This window comes from Neodiprion virginianus, chromosome 2 (genome assembly GCF_021901495.1).
Source record: "Neodiprion virginianus isolate iyNeoVirg1 chromosome 2, iyNeoVirg1.1, whole genome shotgun sequence".
Taxonomy (NCBI): domain Eukaryota; kingdom Metazoa; phylum Arthropoda; class Insecta; order Hymenoptera; family Diprionidae; genus Neodiprion; species Neodiprion virginianus.
Window position 1 is genome coordinate 10,348,154 of NC_060878.1, and position 23,559 is coordinate 10,371,712.

The following is a 23,559-nucleotide window of genomic DNA, read 5'->3' on the forward strand; positions in this document are numbered from 1 at the left end:
CAGACCAAGGCGTGCAGAGACGGACGCGGTGATGAAAGAGGAGGAACGCCGAAGGAGAGGAGAGGGGCTCTCGAAGGCGGCGGGGAGGGGGGAACGAGGAAAGGGTGTAATCTTCGAGAGAGAATCTGAGAGGGAACCGGGGATCGCGGATTGAGTCATTATACGCGAGCTGAGACCACAGGCCTCGCTCCCCGAGTCCGTGCTTCTTCTTCGAGGAGGATTTCGAGGGCCGAGAAACACGTCCGTGGCGATGTTCCGACGTCCCAGAAGCAACGGAGCAGCGGTACCTGGGTAATAAGCGGAGTCTCGAATCAGCTAAGCCAGGGATAACACGAAGCATGTTCCGTGACTGTTTAACCTCGTGAAGGGATGATCGGCCTCTCCACGGCGAAGTGGTGCGTGGGCGTATTGTGTCGTCACGTCCGGGACAAGCGGAACGAAGAGGAGGAACGGACAAGGGGAAGAAGAAGAAGAAGTGTGGGTTACCGGTTTGACTAATTTGGGACATTGTAGTCTTGAATGACAGACGAACCAACCGCCGGACAGCCGTCGCATAATATTATGACACGAACTGGTCCATTGACGGCCCCACACCGACGCCATTACGAGATTAGACTGCCACCGGGGGATTTTAATCTCGGAAGTTGGTTACTCTCTCGTGGAGAGAGGAGTCCGCCGGCGTTGTCAGCTGAGAGGATGACACGACGTCCTCTTCCAGTAATACGTCCACGTAACCGAATGCCTCTTTGCCCGAGGAGGAGCCTCCTCAGGATCGGGGGAAGCGATAGGTACCTATATACCAAATACCGGGTGAGGTAACTATGCCGGGTATAGTGGTAGCTGACAGTGGCGAACAAAAAACAAACGCGATATGATAATGAACTATGTATATACTCGTGGTGGTCCCGCACTCGATGGATGTGCGCCTGCTTGTGTCACGCACACGAATGCTTTCGGGTACGAGAGCTCTGATACCTAACAGGTATAACGGGCAACAGGTAAGAGCCGAGCCAAGCCAAGCCAAGCCAAGCCAACCTCCCTCACCCTTCCCTCTTGTTCCACCTTTACCTTAATGCCATATACCTGCCGCGGTGCCCGAAGCGGCGAGGGGACATTTTTGACGTCTCATTTCTCGCGGGCAGCTACAACCCCACGGGGATAAACGGAAGGAGGGGGTCAGTCGGAGGAGGATGTCTGGAAATTCACCGCTTATGCATGGCTTTCACAAAGATAGATATCGGACAGGAAATATCTTCGAGGAGGGATCGAAATGCTGTGGATAAACTTTCAGTCTTCGTTATCCTCCAGGCATCTGCAGCCTGCGTCTGATCGAGGAGGGAAAAAAGTTAAGGAGAGCAGAAGGGGAAACAGTTTTTGGACGATTTCTTTACCTGCGACGTATAGATCCCATCAACTCTGTTTCGACGTTTCACGAAATTCCGCGCTATGGCTCAAAATTGTTGTAATACTATATGTGGGAGAACAGGTTTGTCTACAGGATACCTGCGGAGGAAACTTGTAATCCACTAATGACAGGAAGTTAAAGCATCGATAGGAAACGGATATGTGGATTAAGAAGGCAGACAGTCTCAATTATAAGTAGAAAATTATACAGCACGGTTAAAAACGTAGCAGCTGCTAATCATATGCAAAATCCGTTTCATGTCTCAATCATTGGTGGTATGCAATTTTCATACGGTTTTTTTTTTAGTTTTTCTGTTTCATTGCATCATCCTGCTGCAACTTCACATTATATTATATACCGACGAGACTTGCCAAGGTCTGTAGATAGGTTTGGTATACATGTTTTAAAATGTTTAAAATATTTGTGTTTAGATAGTGGATAACATACGTCCGAAGTTTTCACCTTCCAGTATGGAACGCCGATAGGAACGATGATTTTTCACTGTAGGATTATTCGTAATTCTAACGAATGAATATTGTATAATAGCGTTCGAATTCGGATAAAATTATCGAAAGAAATAATAAGTACTACACGTCATGCACACGTGTAAACGTGTAGCGCGGCACGGTACGAACATAATGACAACGTGTATCGGAATTTCTATGGACTGTGGTGCGTCAACAATACCAGCTACACCCCAACATACAATTTGGAAATTAGAAGGGAACTTGCCAAGTCATATTACAGTCATTTTTCAACTTCTGGAGTCTCTTCTTCTATTCTTCTTTTTCTTCTTGTCGGGTGCAATATGCAGTCGAGTACGTATGCATTTTCATCATGAGAAAACATTATGTTTATAACCGACAAAATACCCCAACGTTTGTGAAACCTTTCAGGTATTATAATATATGGAATTTCAATCTCGTTTGGTTAAACTATCCTTTTGTATACGAATGTGTTATTAGGAATTGTACAAACAATGATGTATGATCGCTTTTCAAACTCTGAAAAAAAAAGGTTTGTGATCACACCTGTATGTTCACTACACTAGCTTTGAATTTGAGAGACACTACTACCCATTTTTGTATTTTTTTAAAGTATTGAAAACGATTGTGTGTACCAGAACAACAAAAAAGTATGAAATATGATTTTCTAAATACGTTGATCTGTAATAAAGGTCCGGAATTCCCTTAAAGATAAATGGGAGCTATAATATGGATCAAAACTTAGAAATCGGAAGAAACCGTTTCAGACATCTCGAACAGTGTTGTTTGAGCCATTGATAGTGAGCTGAGATATCGACAATTTCAGAACAAGTTTCATAATTGAAACACTAGAAATGGTAAAGATTAGGTCAAAGAGGAAAACAATTCCAAAAACGTTAGAATGAGCTCTAAAACATCAGAGTTTGAGCATCTCGAACGTTAGAATCGTAAGCGCTTCTCTGAAATTGTCGATATCTTAACTTGGGCGTTTCGAATTTGGTTATACTTGTTCCTGCACCACGGTAGGGCTGCTTGTTTCACTTATGTCCACCATCCTTGGTTGAATAACAAATTTCTAAACACATCCTTCGCGGTCTTGTCTCTCTTCAAGGTTTCGATTCAGACCGCGAGTCCCATGATCCTCGAACCTTGATATATCCAAAAATGCCATCTGACAAATGAACATAATTGCCATGCGATCGCTAGGACGCAAGGTGAAGGATAACCGTCCACGGAGAGTCAAGTTCGTTGGGACGCCACCAAGGCTGCGTTTCGGCCATGCCGCAGTCCTGCCGCGGCTTCGGCACCGAGTTCCTCTAGCGCCTCCTTCGTCCTGGCCAATTCGATGTCCATGCAAAGCAAACGGCGATCTCACCGGCTGTCAATTATCCGTTATATACGACCCAGAGGCTCAAACCCGGTGCCCGTCCTCAGCAACTCCTCAAACCCAAGCCCGCCGAGCGAATCCTCTTAGCGTCTCGCATCCCGACATTGACGATCGGACCCAGCATCCGCGTTTCCGGGAATCGTTTGGTATTCCTCGCGGCGGCGTCGGCGCCGTGTCGGAATTCGGACACAATAACGATGCCGGTTCTGCTGCAGTAGAAAACTGCCCCGTCGAATGTGTCAGAATTGCAAATATCTCACCACCGTGGTTAGAAACCTGCAACCCCACCGCATGTCAAGTTTGCCGCCTTCTCTAAACCCGGGGAATCTAGCGAGGGATCCGTAGGAGATTCGATACCTACTACTCGGGAGCTTCTTCGAAACCTGACCTCGAACCTGTCTCTTCGAAAAGATTTAGTAGGACCTGTCTTCCAACGTTCTCGACCACGTTCATCATCGCCTTCCAACTTCCCCGATCTTATCTTCTTAAACAATACGGATAACTTAACCGAAGATTACTTCTTTCGTGCAACAGATCTATGGAGTCCGAATGCCATCATTCATTCGGCGAAAAAGTGACGAATGCAGTCCGTTTAGTATTCCAAACCCTGAAACCAATTGATGCCACGAGAAATCAGCACTTCCTCACAATACCTGTTATTGCATAGTGTCTTCTACTTTTAACGTCGGCTAAACTTCATTGCATCAACAATCTAGAAGAATCTTGCGAAACAGTACATGAATGAATCAAAGAGGATCTTTAATTGGTTATCGAAACAATCATCTGAGGACACTATGAGCGACTTGTTAATTGAACGTTCATGGCGCGATATAAACATTCTCAGACATAATGAGCAATGGCCAGATTATCCATTCGTGGCTACGAAAATAAGATTATCCCGGTAAATATTATACAAAATGAGAGCACATAACAACCGTTCCTCTTCGCGATACGAAAATTATGTACCTACTTTTTCACACAGTGTATTGCAACGTGAGAAACAACACGTCGTAAAATATTCAGCACTGGAAATATGTAAGCATGATAAGAATACAGATGAAAAACCGTGTTCAACGTGTTTTTTCTGCTAGAGCTGGTGAAAATATCATCTGGCATGTAAAGATAATAATTTCAACACTGCAGGGACTGCTAGGCATGTCTGAAGGTTAAAATTGAATGTCTCCCTCTCTCTCTCTCTCTCTCTGCGCGACGCCGTTAATTATGATTGGGCGTTCTTAACTCGGCGCGGTGCGTACCGTATATCTATGTTTAGTATTTCACGAATTTGGTGTTTCCTTTAACTCCGCTGTAGCAGCAGTGCTTTCGCTGTGGGCAAGACTCGAAGAATTGTTAGATGCCTTCCCCCTTCGACAAATACACGCCGTCTCGGCGGGTAATATTTCCCAATCGGTGTCTTAGTAACACCACAGCCAAATAGCGTATTGGAACTTTTGGAATCTGCCCCCTTGCAGCCCAAGTCTTGTTCATCGAGCCCGCAAACGAGCAAAAGAACCAAGTGGGTAATTGGTCCTGGTTGAATCATGGACCACGAGGTGAAAAATAAATATTCTTAAGTCCGGAATTTATTCATTTACTATAACAAGTTTCCTTTAACACGTTGCAATTCTATCTCAGATGTTTCATACCGGGAAAAAAATTCTAACATTGAGCAGCGGGTGTTAATCAACACTTATAAGAGGATGTCAGACCTTTCTCTTGACCGACCTGCAATCCAGCAAACATGTACTCGCACTGTGTTCTGCTCCTGACCAGTGGAGTCTTCAAACTTTAGAAAACGGTACGGTTTGTAATTACCGTTGTGTACTTGGCTTCAAAAAAAAAAACAGTCCGAAAGTTGGCTCAAACACTTTAAGGTTATGGCGAAACATAGTGTATTGCTGAGTCCGATGTCTTTAGCATTTATCCATCAATTTTTGAAAATAATCTTGGTAAGCATACAAACGTCATTCCATAACCCAAACCGTATTTTTTCCCAAAATTTAAACCGATCCCATCGCTCAGGTGATAAAGAGGTTTAAAATATGATAAATGCTGAATTGATCGCCAAAATTTGAAGGTCTCATATCCACTTGCAGATACATTTTTGCACGAATTACATTGATTTTAAACAATTGAGATATTGACGATGTCCCCTTTAGGTAAACCAAACTCACCGCGTTCAAAAACTACTCCGTGTATAACAGCTCTCTGATGCCAAAACAATTATACGTAAGATAATTGGAGTGAGGTAAGCCAACGTTTTCCCACATCATAACAATTTTGTTGAACGCAGACAGACGGCTCGTCTTTGGCTTCGAAATATCGTGTAAAAATCGCACTCCCTGGACGGCTGACTCGGCGTATCGGTGTCGTAAAATACGACCGAGTAAAGGTTCGAAGGACTAACCTGGCCCAACTTAAAGGGGGCCCAACGGCTCCGGCTGGTGCGAACCGAAAGGGTGCCGGGAATGAGAAAGCCAGGGTGGAGAGCTCGTAAACACCAGACGGCAACACGTAATAATTATAATGAGGGGCCGCGAGAGATAATGACGAGCAAGCTGACTGGCTGGCGATCCCCTCGTTTATTCCCATCGTTGCAGGCCAGACGTCGCAAATCAAAATCCAACCGTATGAAACGCGCCTGTCTAAATTTTTTCGAAATTATATTTGCGCCTCTTTTCCTACGCCAGGCACTTACCTTTTCTTCTACGGACGAAAGGCTGAGTTTAGTCTTATTCTTCCGACGGAAGACAAGAAGAGGGATCAGGCTGACGTGCTACCAGAGGATCCGACGATATGGTTCACTCGAAGGCGTTCACCTGCTGCGAATTCACAAGACTACGAAATAACACGCCGAATTTACACTGGGAATTTTTTTACCACGCCGCGTTACCAATCTCACGTATATAACCTGAATCACGCTGTCTTATTTTACTAACGTCACGGACATTCTGGTTACTTTGTAACCATCACTTTTTACCGATCGTCCTCTGCTCTTTCAACCTCGAATGTTTTATCGCGTCAAAAATTTCTCGCTTCTGTAATTGGTCCTGACAGTATTCCGAAGACTGCGATTATCAAAAAGTTCCCACAATCGAAAAGGCGAAAAATGCATTTGTAATTTGTATAACTCCACTAACAGCTAATGCGAATTGAACAACGTATCTACTTGTCAATAGTTCAATAGTATGAATTGAAATTACATGAAGTCATTTAAATGTGAAATAGAAGAAGTAAAGGTTTTCAATCTGCATCAATGCGCAACATTCGCACGTCATGAATAATTCAGCGTCAGTCAGGAAGGGTGGAAAAAGAAGCTGGCTGCAGCTTATGGAAGATGAGATGCTGTGCAACCTCGGGCTATTCGCATGGTTCATATATCGACGAGCGAAGAAGAAGAGGCGAGGTAAAGTTGCCCTCACAACGGACCTTTAATTACGCTGATATCACGGTAATTAAGCCCATCAATGGATACCATTGTGCGTCAGGCAACGGGTCCTCCTATCCTCGCCTGTTCTCTTGGCTCTACTGCTATTCATCCTCGAGCTATCGGAGGCATGCGGAGGGGATCAAAAATACAAAAAGTCCGGACGTTTCATTGTGAGCAAGCCGAACAGGACCGGCTCACTCCGCACGTGGATGACGTAGTCGCACTTTTCTATCGCCGGAAACGCGTATCATTCATAGAAACTCCGCAAGTGCGATTCAAACATCTTTCCAAAACCTTGAAAATTGAGATAAATGCGAGGAGTTATTCGCCCGATGGATGAGAATGAAAGTCACTTGAAAATCATTGAGAAATCGAATGACTTTGAACGATTAATATTCCCTCGAAGATCAGTCGAAATCAAGGTATCCTTTAACGTTAAAGAACCTTGAACCAGAGAGTTATTTTTTCGGTATCATTTCCATATCGGCGCGGTCGGTGGTCATCTTCGAACGTACCATTCTCCTTGGAAAATTCGTTGACTCACCACGGACTCGTCCCACGGACTGCGTACTGGCAGGTGAATAATTAACATACTTTCAACCTGACGTGATAGTTTTGAAGCTTCCTTGGAGCCTTGAACGTCTGGATAAGAGAGCGAGGTTAAAGCGTTGGGAAGATAGGAGCAAATCGTTACAAGTGCGAGATGATCTAGCGCAGGGCATTATCATGTGGACTGAGTGGATCACGAAGAGAAGCATACGCAGCATCGTAACTATACCTAAGGTAGAATCCCGAGTTAACTAGTCCGTGCTTACGCGCAGGATACGAGGTCCGGAGAACCTAAGCCTAGGTGTGTACGTGGGATGCTTACCGAAAGGCTGGTTGATGGTTATAACCAAGGAACGAAAGGAGAAAGAACGCGTGAACAAGATGAAGGCGGAGAGTCGAGAGGGAGGATAAAGGTTTGTTTGTGGCCGCCCGCACCGCTGTTCTTCTTGTTTGTCGGAGATGTTAGAACAACCTTTCGAACAACAGTTCATCACCAACGCCTATCGGGCTGGCGACCCTGCCATCATCGCCCTTGTGCCTACGCGGTCACTTTTAATTTCTTCTCTCTTTACCTCAGGTCCCATTGCAGGTTCCTCTTTTTTTTTCTTCTCTCTTCCACGCTCACTCTCCCTTTGTCTCTTGCCTTCCTTTCCCCATTGTTTGCCACGCCATTTGCTATTTCCTTAGATGTCGCGACGCCTGCGACCGTTTACGTCCTTTTTACAGGCGCCCCGACCGCTTTTCCATTCTAGCGCCGCAAGCCATCAGTATCGGATTACGACGGTTGTAAGTCCATTAGGTTTGTTTGCTTAGGACTGTAGTCGAAGTTCTTCATTTATGCCGCATGAAATATTACGTTTCTCTCAGTAAATAAATCTTTCACCGCCCCACCATATGGGTGAGCATGGTCCCAGAAATATCGTGAGCGAGAGAGACGCGTAACCATTACCTTCGTATTAAACAAGTGTTTACAGGTATTATCTGTCTGTGCTTGTTTTTTGAAAAATACATTCATCGCCACTGCCCCTGTGATTAATCACCATTTGTAGACGTAAAAAATCATCGTCAGTTTTCATGCTATCTTGATTAACGAAATATCCAGTATATATTTACTCAACCGCAATGATTATTAGCTTTCGTACGTCATATTTATCGCATGAGTTACAACCATCGAAATTCATACGCCAGAATAAATAACAAATTATTCCATTTCGTATGTTCCTTAGTCATTCAACCGTCTGACGGACCGAGGTTCAAAGTTCGAAGTGAAAAATATTCGTATATTCAGTATTACAGACAACTTTCTTTCGACAGCTAGATTGACAAATCTTTCAATATGGTGACCAATTAAAATCCACCTGCACATTCTATCTTCCCTTCCGCTACTCCGGTCGTTAATAAGTCTCGACTTTCTATGCAAGTTCTTACTGTACCAGTTTCCCAAAAGAATCCCAACCCCATGATGTAAGGAAATAAAGTGTGTGCCATAACTGAAGACCGATTGTGACTCAGTCTGCGCATATCCAAGACGATGTCACATAAATCACGTAAACAGGTTACTTATTTATTTCCGTATATTCTGTTTGCTGAGTTTTTGTAGTCAAAAGTTGAAAAAATAATACCACAAACATTAGCGGACAAAATATGAAGCCCATACGACGTCACCTCGGGTATGTTTTCCGATTGGTTCGACTAAAGCCTATGCGGATTGTTCCACCTTATTTCCTTACAGCATGCCTAACCCCGGGTACAATTATCACCCCATGAAAAGAAAAATGTCGTTAAGCCTTGTTTCACTATTTTCTCAGGTTGCAGTTGCCGGTAGCAGTTCCAGTGCGAACGCCGTCAGCCAAGGCACAAGCGAGATGGATTGGTGGTCCGGGGTAGCGGAAGAGGAACTACTCTACTACACGGGTGCAGCAAACGACATGGACTCTCTCTGGGCGGCTATTGGCACCTTCGTACCACCGCCCCCTCGGCCACCGTACCTTCCCGACGAAGGAATAAGCACCGACGGCCTCACTACCTGCGATCTTTGCTCTTGGGCATGGAGGCACGACAGGCACGCTTTCTCCTTGGACGGCACCCTAGGTAAGCGGGGTTATACCTCCTCCTCAGCTGCTAATAACTTACAGAGTATAATGATTTCCCGACAAAACTCGACTGTTATTATACGTACTGTACTTTCCAGTTTCCACTGACACCGCGCGCAGTGAGCATAAATTTTGAGGAAGCTAGTTAATGTTTTGCAAGGTTGTTGCAGCGATTCTTTCTAGTGCAAAACCGTTGGTCCTTATCGCTCCTTAAAATTTGTTTTAAAGTACTGTCTATTAAAAAATAGTGCAGTCTATGTTCAATGTTTCGTTACACTAACATTGCTAACTTCAATCTCGTTTGAAAGGGTAGTTATTAAACCACTCACCGATATTTCAGATACCCACTTAATACACATATTCGCATAAATTTTCCTCAAAATACTTTGCGGCGTGTCATGAATGATGTGTTTTTTGTAGTATGTAAGCGTCTCTGTCGATAGGAAAGAACCTGTAGGTCCACAGTGAGATGTTCCACGATTGAAAACATTCGACCGACCATTCGATTTAAATGATTACCTCGGCTTGGCCAAACGTCTTTGACGATATCAAACTATTTGTTTTTCAAATCACTATGTGTCTGTTAGGTATACCATGCCCACAGCGCAATTAACATCGCCACTAAATCTGCCCGACATCTACTCGAAAATACGATTATTGTTCGTCTGGTCATCAGAGCTTAGGTTCTTTCAATTTGTGCTCTTAATCGCGGTATATTTTTTTGAACTCACTTCTGTTGTTTGTTTTTCGACATTTTCAAATGTTGGAACGATCATCGGAAAGACCGTTCTGTGTAGACGAGTGAAAAACATCTGTATAATATTTCTGCATTCAAAGTACTGAAAATTTCTGGCAGGTGATCAGAATAAATTGTTCTCTCAACGCAGTTTGTATCTTCATTCTGTTAACGTATTCATGAAACTATATTATAGTCTTTTTTTCATTACTTTCATAAGTAATCAATGCAGTCTTCAAGTACCTGAGCATTACAGAATTTATCAATTGAAAAATATGGTTCTATCTGCCGTGAGAAAAATTCTATTCCCAACAAAGAATACCACTGGAAACTTGAATAGTTGTTTTTTCGTCACTGTATCAAGTCATCGCAATATTTTCCACCGCACCATGAAATTCCAGTCGGCGGGAGATCGGTTTTGTTACGGAAGTAATACCAAGATGTTCACAGCAACTCAATATCTTATACCGTTGATGACTCTCCAGACTTTTGGAAAAAAGAATCAAACAAAAAAACAGTGTCCACCATTTGTCCCGGTACAATCTGCACGAAACAGAGCCAACACCGCGGGCGTTATCTTCGTTGCCCAGAGCTGATACTAAAGTATAGTAGTAAATAAATAGGTGTAATGTGTACACATATATAGCCTACTCGAGAAAGCCAAACAGCCAGCGATCCGTGCAGAGCAGGGAGTCGTAGAAGAAGAATAAAAAGAAAAATTACTCCGTGTTAATAGACCGCGGCTGTAATGTAAGAACTAGCAGCTCCTGCATCATGCGCTCTAAGAGTGTTTAAGTGTAATTTTCTCGTAATTTAAAAAAAAGCAGTTATCCATACATACCCTTGCATCAACCTTTAAGGTACCTGCATACCGTACAACACATGTTCGTAACGACATTACAGCGACGATTAAACCTAATTCCATAAGTAATTTCATCGGATATTAGGGCAGGGCAATGTACGGCGGCCATCTTGCGGGGATAAACTAGGGACGGAATGCCGGGATGGTCCTCGAACATGGTTCGCTGGTTCCAGGGAGCTTCGGGGCATCGTAAGTCGCGTTCCTCCTCGAGTAAATTAAAAGTAATAATTTGATCGTGTAGTCGGGCTGGAGGAGGCCGGACGCGAAGGCCGACATCCGGTGCCTCGACCAATAGGAAACGGGCCCTGTGCAAGCTGCACGCACCTAAACCAAACCCTTCGTGCAACACCCGGTAAACACATGCACCGTGCATGTGTAATGTGTACGTATGGATGCTTCTCGACGTGCAGACCTCGACGCCGCTTCCTCCACTTGGATCCCATTATCGCCATTACCATTACCGTGAATACTCAGGGAATACAGAAGTTCGAACTAACAAAATGGCGCCTCTTCTCCCCACCCCCCTCCTCCCTTCTTCTTCCCTACCGCGACCGTGTGAAGATTCGAATCGCTCTCCGAGCACTCGAAGATCGTTTACAGACTTCGTTGCATGTCGATTTGTTGCACCTCACGGAGCTTAAGGAGGCTCTAAGGAGGTTTTAAGGAGAACGAGTTCATGTTGAAGTTTCGTGAATTTTAGGCAGGTTCGTTTAACAGTGAATCGAATTTGAAAATCATTGGGCTGCAGTAGAAGCTCGTTCTTGTCTCGTTTGCTACATTTTTTCGAATTTTTCCCAGTGATTTTGTGATATTCATTATACAACTTCCTGTAATGTTTTCAACTGGTTTATCACCATTTTTTAGTAATAAATTTTTTTACATCAGCCAGTTGGTTTAATTGATTTTCACGACTGAATTATGAGAAAGAACGTATTTAACGGGTGATGATCCAAAAACCAATACTCTTTATTCGTTTTATCATAAAATAATCACACATTGAGTATTTATCAAATAATTATATTTGTAACTTACGAAAATCTTCAATTTTAAAATTCAATAATAAAAAATATTGAAATTAGGCTTAAAAGCATAGATATACAACACCAAAGACTGTCAGGAGGAAATTCTTCATCGAGATTTGAACTCAATTTCCAAAATTCCCACGCTGAAGATGTTTCTTCTTGTGCGCTAATCTTTTTTTTTCTTACAACTTTTTTAATCAAATTTCTTTTTTCTTAGATTAATTTTCTCGTACCTTCCAAAACATTACATACATAATAAGATAACAACGTTGCTATACATAGTATATTCATTGTACAGAGGGAATTCCTATGTACTGCATAGTCCGTCGTCTGCGAAAATTCAATGCGCACGCACTACGATCCGAAAACGGCTATTTTTCAGGTTGACCAACCGTCATAAGCATAACCTCAAAAATTTATAGTGCGTGTGAATTGAATTTTAGCAGACAACGGACCATCCAGTCCTTAGAAATTCACACTGTACATTTGACTGCATCAAACTGCAGGAATCAGCGACATCCCGTAGAAGCTGATTTATTATACCGTACGATTATAATAAGGAACTAGAAATCTTGAAACGCGGCTGTAACAAACCTGTAGCACTATAAAAGAAAAAACAACGAACCAAGGAAAGAAAAAAAGGAAAACTGAAAATCTGATGAGAAAAGCACCTGATAAGCTGTCCTTCAAAAATCCCTTATGGCGTTCATATTAAGCGTTTTACTTTCAAGCCAGCAGTGGCAAACATTATATATATATATGTATATAATATATACCACGCGCGAGATGCGGCAGTGGATTACGCAAGGCGATGATCTAGCATAAATCCAGCATGATCTGTGCAGGTATCTCTGTTGGAAATATTATGGAGGTATCGTGCGCGAGATGAGAAGAGGCAAAGAAAATAGGGTCCGTATAAGAGAGGCGGCGCTCGTCACGCGTGGTAATCAACGCCTCACTTGACGACCGCCCGACGCAATAATTACCAGATCGCACCCGACCCGACGTCGCTTCGCACTCCGTATAATACACATGCTTCATGGCACCGCGATTGTCCGATGATTCTCGCGATTTCTCTCTCCTCTCTCCTCTCTTCTCTCTCCTCTTCGCCGCGTGTCGGTGCAAGAATCGCTTCTTTCCGACTCCGCGATCCCGTCTCTTGACCCTTGAAATAACCTCTTGTCACTATTTTTCGCGTACATATTTGAACGGTATAGATTTGAAGTTGACGTTTGCGGCTATGCGCCCAAACTTACTTGATGACCAATTTTTGAACAAAGATTCAAGGGGATGCCCTAGTCGATTACGACGTTGACGTATATATTTCCAAATATCGAAGTCCACGTATCTCAAACGCCGAAAATGACTTAACAAATCCATTTTATACACAATTTTGAACAAAAACACTCCAATACATTTTATTTACTTCTGCGTCAAATGAAAATTCGACACAGGTTCCTTATATGGAATAAATTCCTAGCGACCGCAAGTTCCGTCGTCTGCTAAAATTTAATGCGCACGCCCTACAATCGGAGATCGGCTGTTTATCAGGGCTACCAACTGTTTCTAACTTTGAAGGTTTTGACAAGTGTCGTTGGCAATTGTAAAAATTTTTGAAATTGCGTACGTAGATCGTAGCGAACTCTCGTTTAAATTTGTGACGGTTGGCTGCCCTGACAAACAGCCGCTCTCGGATCGTAGCGCGTGCCCAATAAATTTGAGGAGACGACGTACAACGTACAATCGTTTTGGAATTTATTTTGCGTACGTGTACACGTTCACACTCACGCATGCGCATGTGTCTATAACATGGATAAAAACAAAAGAAAAGAGTGCGACCCCTATCCGCGGTGAAAATTAAAGACCGCTTCCCGGTGACAAATGACAGTCGCAATTCCCGCGACCGGTCATGTAGGTATCCTCTTATACACACACACACATGGTCGGCAAGGATACGTCCTCCTCCTGGTCGAAGTCTCGTAAAACGAGAAACCGAAGGCGGTCGTCCATTGGCGAGGAGGGAGGGAGGAAGGAAGGTAGGTAGGTAGGTAGGTAGGTAGGCATAAGGTCCATGCGTCGCGACCTTTTAGAGTGATAAACAGCTCCCGGAGTGAATGAAGGAATGTCCGCGGGACGTGGGAGAGCGTGTATTATGGGGGCGCTGAGGAGGGACGATCGTATCGGTCGGATAACGCGCCGCTCTCCTCTCCTCTCCTCTTCTCTTCTCACCGAAAATGCGTAACGAGGTGTTTCAGGGCGCGCGGCGGTTAACGCCTCCTCTTGCAGCCGTTTTAACCCCCCCCCCCCCCCCCCCCCAAAAGTATTTTATCTGGGTAACGATCGTCCCTGGATTTATTGGCGGGACCGAATATCCCGTACCTACGTGCAACATCCTCCCGCACAGCTTGTGTGCTCCGATGCTACTCCTGCAGGAGAGAATTGCCCCGGTTCGACTCTGGTGCGTGGACCAGATCGACGAGGCGCCTCGATCTCGAGGATCCTTGTAGATAATATCTCGCCTTGCCGCCCTCCTGCGGACAGCTACTCCGGCGGCATCGTCGAATTGAAAGGATCCTCCTGATTCATGCCGCCTCGGTGATCCACGGGCTGACCTTGACTGCATTATCACGGTTGCGGAGGCTCCAGGTGAGTAGAAATTCGATGTCTTTTATCTTGATTTTATTACCAGATTGTCGAATGTTGTCAATTTATCGACTTCCTGTGTTCGTAATAGCTACGACGATTTTTCTAGATTCCCAAATATAAAATAAAAAATTAAGTCAGAAAGAGTACCAAAATTGTAAACAAGAGTTTCAATATCGATTTTTCTTTCAAAGGCCATTGATTCAAGAATTAAATTTAACGAAGAATCTGCAAACGAGATAATTGAAATCTTCGGGAATCATTGCGATTCATTTGTAATCACATGATAGTGTACAAAATTGCGTAACAAGTGTAGAAAGTCATAGAAATCTACGCAAGTTTTGTGATAAACACCAAGTTGATTTAATTATTCATTAACATTACACTGATTTTTATCTTATCGTTCCACGTGCGATGAGTTATTATGTTGGAAAGCTATTTTCGACAAATTCCCTGAAACAGGTTTTTTTTCCGTCAATGTCTTAACGTTGTTGATGACTAATTAACATAATTAGCCGTGCAATCTTGGAAGATTGAATAAATCAGTTTACAGATGTTTAACCTTTTTAAAATGATTTGAAATCGAAAGTCGATATCTAGACTCTACTTTATAATTTTAGGTTTTTTTCTTACATTTTTGTATATTCTTCATAGCTTACGAACACACAAAGATGATGAATCCTCGATATACGATTATCTTGTAGTAAAATAAGTGCAAGTGGATCGAATCTCGACACACCAACCTCCTTAAAAAAGAGAAGAATAAAGGTGGGAGTAAAGAAAATAGAAAGATCAAAAAATCGATGGGCCGCAATATCGAGTTTTTAAAAAGCGATAGCTTAATAAAAGATTAGAAAGATCAGAACATATAATGCCAAACTGTAGAATCGTCAGAATTCCTCTCGATAATATAGAATCGTATCCAGATACTCGAATTTGTTGTTCCTTGTTTTGACTGTTCTATACCTTGTCTTTCTGTACTTCGACTTGCTATGTTTTCAATTTTCTATACCTCAACTTTCCAAATTTTCAAATTCTACGCATAAGATTTTCGCGTCGTTGAAATTCTAATTTCTTACCCCTACCCAAAAATAACCTCTCCAAATGATGCCAAGGCGGGAAAAATCTCGTTCACGCCGAGCGGTCGGAAAACCGCGGTCAACTTTCGTCATCTGGAGTAACTTTATCAGTTTCCTGAAACTTAGGTCGCGTCGTTCTGTACTTTAAGCGTCGCACAGCAAGACCTGCGGCGCGTACATACACGTACGCATGTACCGAGACAATCTCTTGAAACTTGAAAATCAACTGCGCATGCGCAAGTTTTATCGACTATTCGTGCAGGCTGACCATCCCGAGTTTCAGTTGTCAAACTTTGTTTCTGGCGGCGATGTAGTGGATACGAATTTTCGAGGTTAGAAACTCAAATAATTGAGGCGGTGACTCTGAAAGGTTTGGGAAGCATTTGTTATTGGGTCGGAAAGTTGATTCTTCAAAGAACGGTCGAAATTTAATGCTTATGCTCTTTGAAAATTCAAACGTACACATTTTGTGTACGTTGATCCGCTTGCATCGCAGACAAAAATATCGCTGCGGGAAGATTTCGCCGACCAATGAGATTGAATTCTTTGGCGCATGCGCGGTTGACTTTCAAGTTACTAGAGATTGTCCCGGTATACTCCAGTGAAAAATATCACTATCATGGAAATACTCCTTCTCGCCTAGGACTTGACGGCTCGCAAGGCTCGTTTAGACCGGCTAGATTAGGCAGCGGGGAACCTACCCACGCCTCTCAGGTATTTCTGGTAATTAAGATTAAACTCTCTGGTCACCAGTAAAAGGTCGTCGTCTGCCGCTCCGTTGGACCCCGTGCTAGCTCTTTCGAATTTCACGTTTTATCTCACGGTTTCCAAAACGTCTTCCCTCGGGTTTCCTTACGCCGTCCCCAAATCATCTTTATTATATTTTCAGTTACCTGCAGCTTTCGTTATTCTCCCACATTTTAGTGTCGCGGATTAGACAAGCGTGGGAATCGATTGTCAGTGTTACGTTGGGTCGAACTTCAAATTCTGGTACAAAAACAACAGGCTTTCAGAGTTGACCACAAAGTCCGCAGTCCAAGACTCAGCACAATTGATCTTCCAGTATTCGTTCTTCTCTACAATTCCACCAATTTTAAATTTCGATCCACTATGTCGGATCTATCATTTTGAATTTAATGACACTGAGCCTCAAAACGTCGAAATTGTTATAAACTCGAGAATTTAATCTCGCACAAATCAGACGGAACGTGAGGCAGGTGCAGCCGTTATTTTCGAACCGCTTACGAGTTCCAAAAATCTTTAAGCGTCTTAGTCTTGGATAGTTGAACAGCGATGTCACGGAACGCGAGAAGTCCAAAATGGCTGATGGATTTCAAACGCAACGAACCGTGGGCCGTGCAATGGTTGCGCGATCGTCGCGGTGCTCCCAAAGTAGTAATTTGGTGTTCATTTCCTTTCTCCCTAACAATGACAGCTGCAATTTAATTCCTTGAGCCGAATCGAAGAACTCGCTGCCCCCGTGCCGCTCCTTTAATGGCGGCCTGCTGATCATAGCCCCCCTCGAGAGTTGATTGAAATTCTATTGTTCCTCGATGTCTCCTCCATATTATCGTTTCTTCACCTGAGCTAACACCGGTCAACACGAATTTTTTCATTTTTCAAGCATTTAAAAAACTTACAATTTTACAAGTTCAAAGTGACTTTGATGAAATTTGGTTTGAAGAACATGAGTATTTTTTGCTCCTTGACAGGGATCACTGAATTTGTCACTATTCTGAAGTCGGGAGGTTTTTCCCAAGAAATGCATCGTTACACTAACGTGATAAATTTCAACCTGACACCGTTTTCCCTAGATTAGAATAGCGGGATTCCCAGTACAGTTTCTCTAAGTGTTGGCTTGCAATCCGGCTCGCGATAGGTGCAACGTATCGAAACGTTTCTCTGGATGTGAACACCTAACAACAGCGACGATAGAAAGGGAGGGACGAGTGAAGTTGAAGAGGATTTAGAGAGGGACGAATGACGGGGATGAAGGATAACTGGCAACAGATCCATCACCTAGTGATCGATCGGCTCTTCTCGCTATCCGCCATCCGATCTGATTGTGAGACCGAGAGGCGCGACTTGGCTCGACTCGGTTATACGTTCCTGGGCAACGACAGACGCGATGGGCCGATGGGCAAACGCGTTGGTACGATGTTACACCGCGTCCCTCTGTTCTTACCTACAGCTACGGCATACACGCAGGTACTAACCGGCGGTACACACGCTACTCCCTGATCTTCGGTTTGTTCCTATCCCTCCGCGAAGGTGTGGCCTCATCGACATACCGATTGACAGCCCGACATGTATCCCTATTTTTGTATCATCGTTATACTCCAATACCTCGTGCAGCCCTTTTTTATAACACCGAACACGAGCGTCGAGCTCAAGTTGGGTCATTTCGTACCTTGAAGAAAGTCTATCACATCCATCAGGGCGAGATGGTTGATAGGGTAGATGTACCGGTTTTAGTGACCGTAGTACCATGTTGTGGACATATTCGGTACCTTGGTACAGGCAATAAAGTGCTTTGGTCTTCGTGAATTCCAATTTATAAACAATAATCAATTCAATTTTTCAATGTCAGATTTCCGTTTCTAATTCAGTAATAGTCGAATTAATTGAAAGTCACATTCATGAGTACACACAATCTTACAAACGTGGCCGAAAATGGTGCATCTATTCGAATTACGAATAACACATAATGCACTGCACACTGTATTTGTATTAACAGTTCCGTTTCTAAGGATGGATGTCATTTTTTTATCAAACAAGATTTTCGCTTTTCCACGTCAAATGTCGTTATAAGATCTTATCATTTACAGACAATTTCTGAACGGTCCATTGTGACTTGGACAGTACATAATTCTCTGAACATACGGACAATTATAAAAGTTAACGAGTCATAATCACATATTAGATATGAATTTCGTAAGACTGTTGATTCTCACGTATCGTTTATCATAACGGAAGGAAAATACCGTTAAGGATTGTATTTTTGATGGAATAAGTCGAGCGGTGATATTTCACTTTATAAAAAAAATTAACATATTTCTAAAAACACCATTCCTGTACGTAAAAGTATCGTATAATTGTCAAGGTGTGTCTTAAGCAGGATTAATGTACGCAACGGTACTTATCTCTTAGTTCAAATGACCAAATGATTTTTTTTCTTCATCTTCTTCATCCTCGAGTATCCATCTACGTTCAGAAAGAACAACGAGGTGTTGAAGAAAAATTTTCTCACAAGGCACAGAGCATGCATGCGGCGGCACCAGCAACAGCAGCAGCAGCAACAGCGGCAGCATTCTGCACGCGACAGGCTCTGGAGGTATAGAGCCGGTTATAAAGGGACAAGGAGGCACCACAAAGAGGCAAGGAAGAGAGGTCTTCTTCATCTCTTTCGTGATAGAGAACTATAGGCCCGATGGACGAGAGACGGAGGTAGGCATTTTCGACCTGCCCGTCACCCGGTCCCCGGGCTTTTGGAGCCGGATGATGTACAAGGCTCCGTTGTTTCAAGTGGTCAGACGAAGGGTGAAGGGCATCTCCTCTTGAACGCAAACAAACGTACGTCAAATCACTTTTATTTGCTTTTTACGATTCTCCGAGGGCTTGTGCAGCAGGCTGCTTGCTGATGGTGCTGCTGGTGGTGCTACTGCCGAGGATGCCGAAAGGGTCAAAGGGGCGCCCCTTCGTTGTTCTTCAAACGGCGCCTTTAACACACAACCGAATTGTTCCCAGGTCGTATCCCTTCCAGCTTCTGAAACAGAACGTGTCTGTCTTGTCGTTTATAACCGCGCGGTAATTAACGGTCACAATATTTCTGTGAATACCTTAAAGTGAGGAGAGAAGATAGAAGATACCCGAAGACCATGCACGCCATCCATCCGATCGCGTTATCGGCCCCTGAGATGTCAATCCGGCTCAACCACCAACCATCACTTCCGTAGGAATAAAACCTGCACCTTATACTGCACAGCGTTCAACCGACGCTCTTTGACCTCTTCCAACGCTGCAAATCCTGCAATGTCAGATACGACACTCAATTTATTCGACTGACGTCCTTATCTGATCGTCGTTCAAATGTATCTGCCGATGATAACGGTGCAGTTCAATCAATCCTCGGACGCCATTTTGCTTTCGTACCCTTCCTTAACTACTCGAACATATACCTGTCAAGAACTGGAGGTAGATTGCAGAGGATTTTCTCATTTCGCTTCATGATCAAGATCATATCCACATACTTTGGTTCAAAAGGACGCTAACGAAAGTTGATACTACAAATTTATATCTACGGCATGGATTGCAAGCTCGTCGGTTTATTCATATTACAATTTTCATTACATGTAGATATTTCGAATCTGCGAGATATAAGATTTAAGTGTGATGAGAAACGACAAAGCGATGCGTCTCAGTGATCCTAATCGTACATTCCAAAGACTCCATCGCGCGTCGAATGAGCGTCAAATCTTAACTGAACCTAAGTTTTCAACCGGAGTTGGGTGTCAATTCAAGTTTAAGTGTTCTCACTAACTCAACACACCCGAGGGCACACATGATGCAGGTAATACTTGGCACGTCCATGCCAATTACTACAAGAGTCAGACGTCGGTCGGTGGGTGCCTGAAGGTGTCATGTTATTACTGACGTCTTTCACGTGAGAAACCAATCGATTCTCGTGAAATGGAATCCTTCCTGTTCGAGGCTGATTCAATCTTGGAACGAGTCATCATCCTGCGGTTTCTTATACTCGTAAAGACAGGAGTGAAACGATGTCAACCGTTCTTTGGTCGACCTGCACGCCACCGATTGCGGACCCCGATGGGATCGCCGGCTCGTGGAATCTCTAATTGAAGAGGCCCCTGCCTTTCCCCGAAGGCTGGAGAACACGGCCGAATACTCAATGGAAAGAGTAATAATATTTCCCCGTAGTGTCAGCGGCGAAACCGCATCTTTGCCTCGAGATGGCTCAATTATAATATTATACGCGAGGCGCGGACGATCTTTTTCTTTCTTTTGCAAAGAGGAAATTATACGTTGTTAGTGGTGAACACTTTGTGGACAAATTTCCGGGAAGTATCGACCACCAATTATCTGATATTTAGAGACAAATCACATTTGGTTGGTTGGTAATTTAGATGTCTGGGATGTCAACACCTTGGGAACAACAAGCTTCGTTCCATTTTTGTTGCACTTCAAATGACTTTGAATTAGTTGAATTGAGTCGGCTTTAAAAAAGAATTCTAATATAAAAAAGTTTATTCGTTTCCTTCCGCCATTCTTCGCCAACGATTCTTACTTCGGTCATTACATTTCAGTGGTTAAAAGTTTTCCCAATACCTGCACCAATAACTGAAAAATTCGTCATTTAAAAAAGAGAACTTGGCAATTTATTGAAGAATATTTTGATGTGAGTTTCACCAAAGTCAAGACGATTTTTCACATGTGGAATAATTTCAGACTACTTGCAATGATTTCAATAGGATTTAAGTATCGTATATCATGCATTATTTCGATTTCCAATATTGCAGAAGTTTCTGTACGAATAGAGTCAAATAATAATACATGTCGTGATTATCGGCGCCTCAAATAAGAGAGTCGGGGATGCCGATGTGGAGACGAGCACTGCGGGACGATTTGTCGAGGCAACGGGGGGTCGCCGTCCAAAGTCTGAGATGCCAAGGAGAAGGTGCCAGACTCTCCTCTCTCTCTCTCTCTCAAAGCTCAAATCCCTTTCGCTCTCTCTGAGATATTCCTGTAGCGGTTCGCAGGAAAGGTGCGATATTCCCAATTCCTTATACCTATTATCCCTAACCGGGCAGAGCCGTGTAGGCGAAGCTGATCAACTCGATATATCCTCTATAAAATTGCTCCTCGAAGCCCACGTTAGGCGATGGTTCTCGAGGCCACGGAGCCACGGCTTGTAATCATCCTATGCTTCTCGCTCCAGGGAGCATTTCGAATCCAGGAATAAAACGACCGTTCGTTTTACCCTCGGCGTCCTCCTCGTGGTGTGAATTCTTTCATCCGGTCAAGGGAAATGGACAATTACGATATTCCCTGGGTTTTTTTATTTATTTATTTATAGTGCACATTTTCAACGAAATCACCTCGCAGAGAATACGATTCACGAAATATATCCAATAATAATTAAGGACAAGTTCGATTAGTTTCAGCGAATAATTTACGAAAAGCCTGCCTAGCCTGCGAATTCGAGATGAACAAAAAAGAATAAAAAATAAATAAATAAATAATAATTACTTGTCTTTTTTTGTTTGTTTTGTTTTTTTTTTTTCGTTCGGATACAAATGGTGGGCAGTTTTCTCACGTGAAAGTTTAACCAGCTCGAAGGCGTTTCATTCCCGTCAAGGCGCGACTACCGATCGGTCGATCATTTTTCCCCTCCGTTCGAAGTCCCTTCTCGCTCGTGTTTCTCTGACTTTGATCTTCGTGCGTACAAGCGCGTGGAACCTGTACCCGTTAATTCAAACTTACGTGTCGACGTGTTAACCCGACTTTTATTTTGCTTCCATTTATTAACGTTTTCTTTTCTTTATCCCTTCTTATTTTTCTCCATCGTTCGCCTGACATAATCACAACAACGATAACAATAACAATAACAATTTTGACGAGAAAAATGGGCTCTATGTATGTAGAATATAGGATCTGATCCTTGTATCAGATAAGAATTCAGAGTCCGGTTGGAGGTCTGGAATCATTTACTTCCTCGTCCGTCGATCGACATTTACAATACCTTATAGCCCAATCGGTAAGTCGTTGTATGTTTTTTGTTTCCGTCCATCAGCCCCGCATCTAGTTAATGCTGATAGTCTGAGTTTGTATCTTTTTTTTTCATTTCTTCATTCTGTAACTAATTCTTTCTCATATTTTTCTTTATACCCTTTTTTTCAACCCTTTTCATACCCTTTTTACCCGGAATGCAAGTATTAACGTATGAGGTATATGATCTTTCCTGTATTATTTAAGCATATGAAGTAGCGACGGTATGGAACGTTGGATATAAATAATATCCCGAGCTATTAGCCGGCTTCTGCTTAATAGCTGCCTACCGGCTTAATAGTCGGAACTTTGGGCAACTAATTAGCCGAGGGTTCGTCTGTTGCCTTTGAATCGCTCTTTTTCCTCCGCTTCACGTATTCATTGATCTCTTTTGGGAAGTTTCGTTAGGTGGTTGGGTTATATACTTGCTGTATGTACGTACATTGTGCCTTTTTCATACAGACCAGGCTGTAGTTATATAAGAGAATTCTAGGCGAACCCAACCAAATTCTGACCCTCAACATCTTTGATTTTGTTTAAATTTTTTTTACACATATAATTGTCGCAACTCTGAAACAGTGCCCTGAATGTTTCAGATTTTCCATTGCTCAATTATTTCGATATATTTAAAGCGATTTTGAAAATAACCTTTTTTAGAATTCTCAAAAAATTATCAAAAACTGTATTTTCTACTACAAACATTTCAAGACCGGGCCAATGATCGGTCGATTTGTTTCCATTTTTGTTCAGCACTTTCAATTTCTTTGGCCAACTAAAACATTGTTTGGATGTTCGGCAAGTTCCTGAAAAATTCTCAAAACTTCTACTTTTTACTTAGGACATTCCTAAACCGGTACCATTATGCAACCATTTGTGAAACCGGTCTAGAAATATTCTATGTGAAAAGTAGAAGTTGTGTGAATTATTTGGCAATTTTTAGACTGTTCAAACAATGTTTTAGTTGAAAGAAATTGAGAGTTTTGAAAAACTTGACAAAAAATCGGCCCATCATGAGTGAAATATTTGTAAAAGAGAATAGAGTTTTTGATAATATTATAAAATGTCCTTTCCAAACTCACTCT

General features: G+C 42.9%; 1 protein-coding gene across 1 annotated transcript in view; it reads left to right on the top strand.

The window, feature by feature from the left end:
• The window catches only part of LOC124297933 (uncharacterized), a 72,926-nt gene that overhangs the window by 29,836 nt on the left and 19,531 nt on the right, over window positions 1-23,559 (top strand). The window contains exon 2 of the mRNA XM_046749385.1: window positions 9,065-9,347. Coding sequence (XP_046605341.1) covers window positions 9,065-9,347 — 283 coding nt within the window. The remainder of the gene's footprint in view (window positions 1-9,064; window positions 9,348-23,559) is intronic.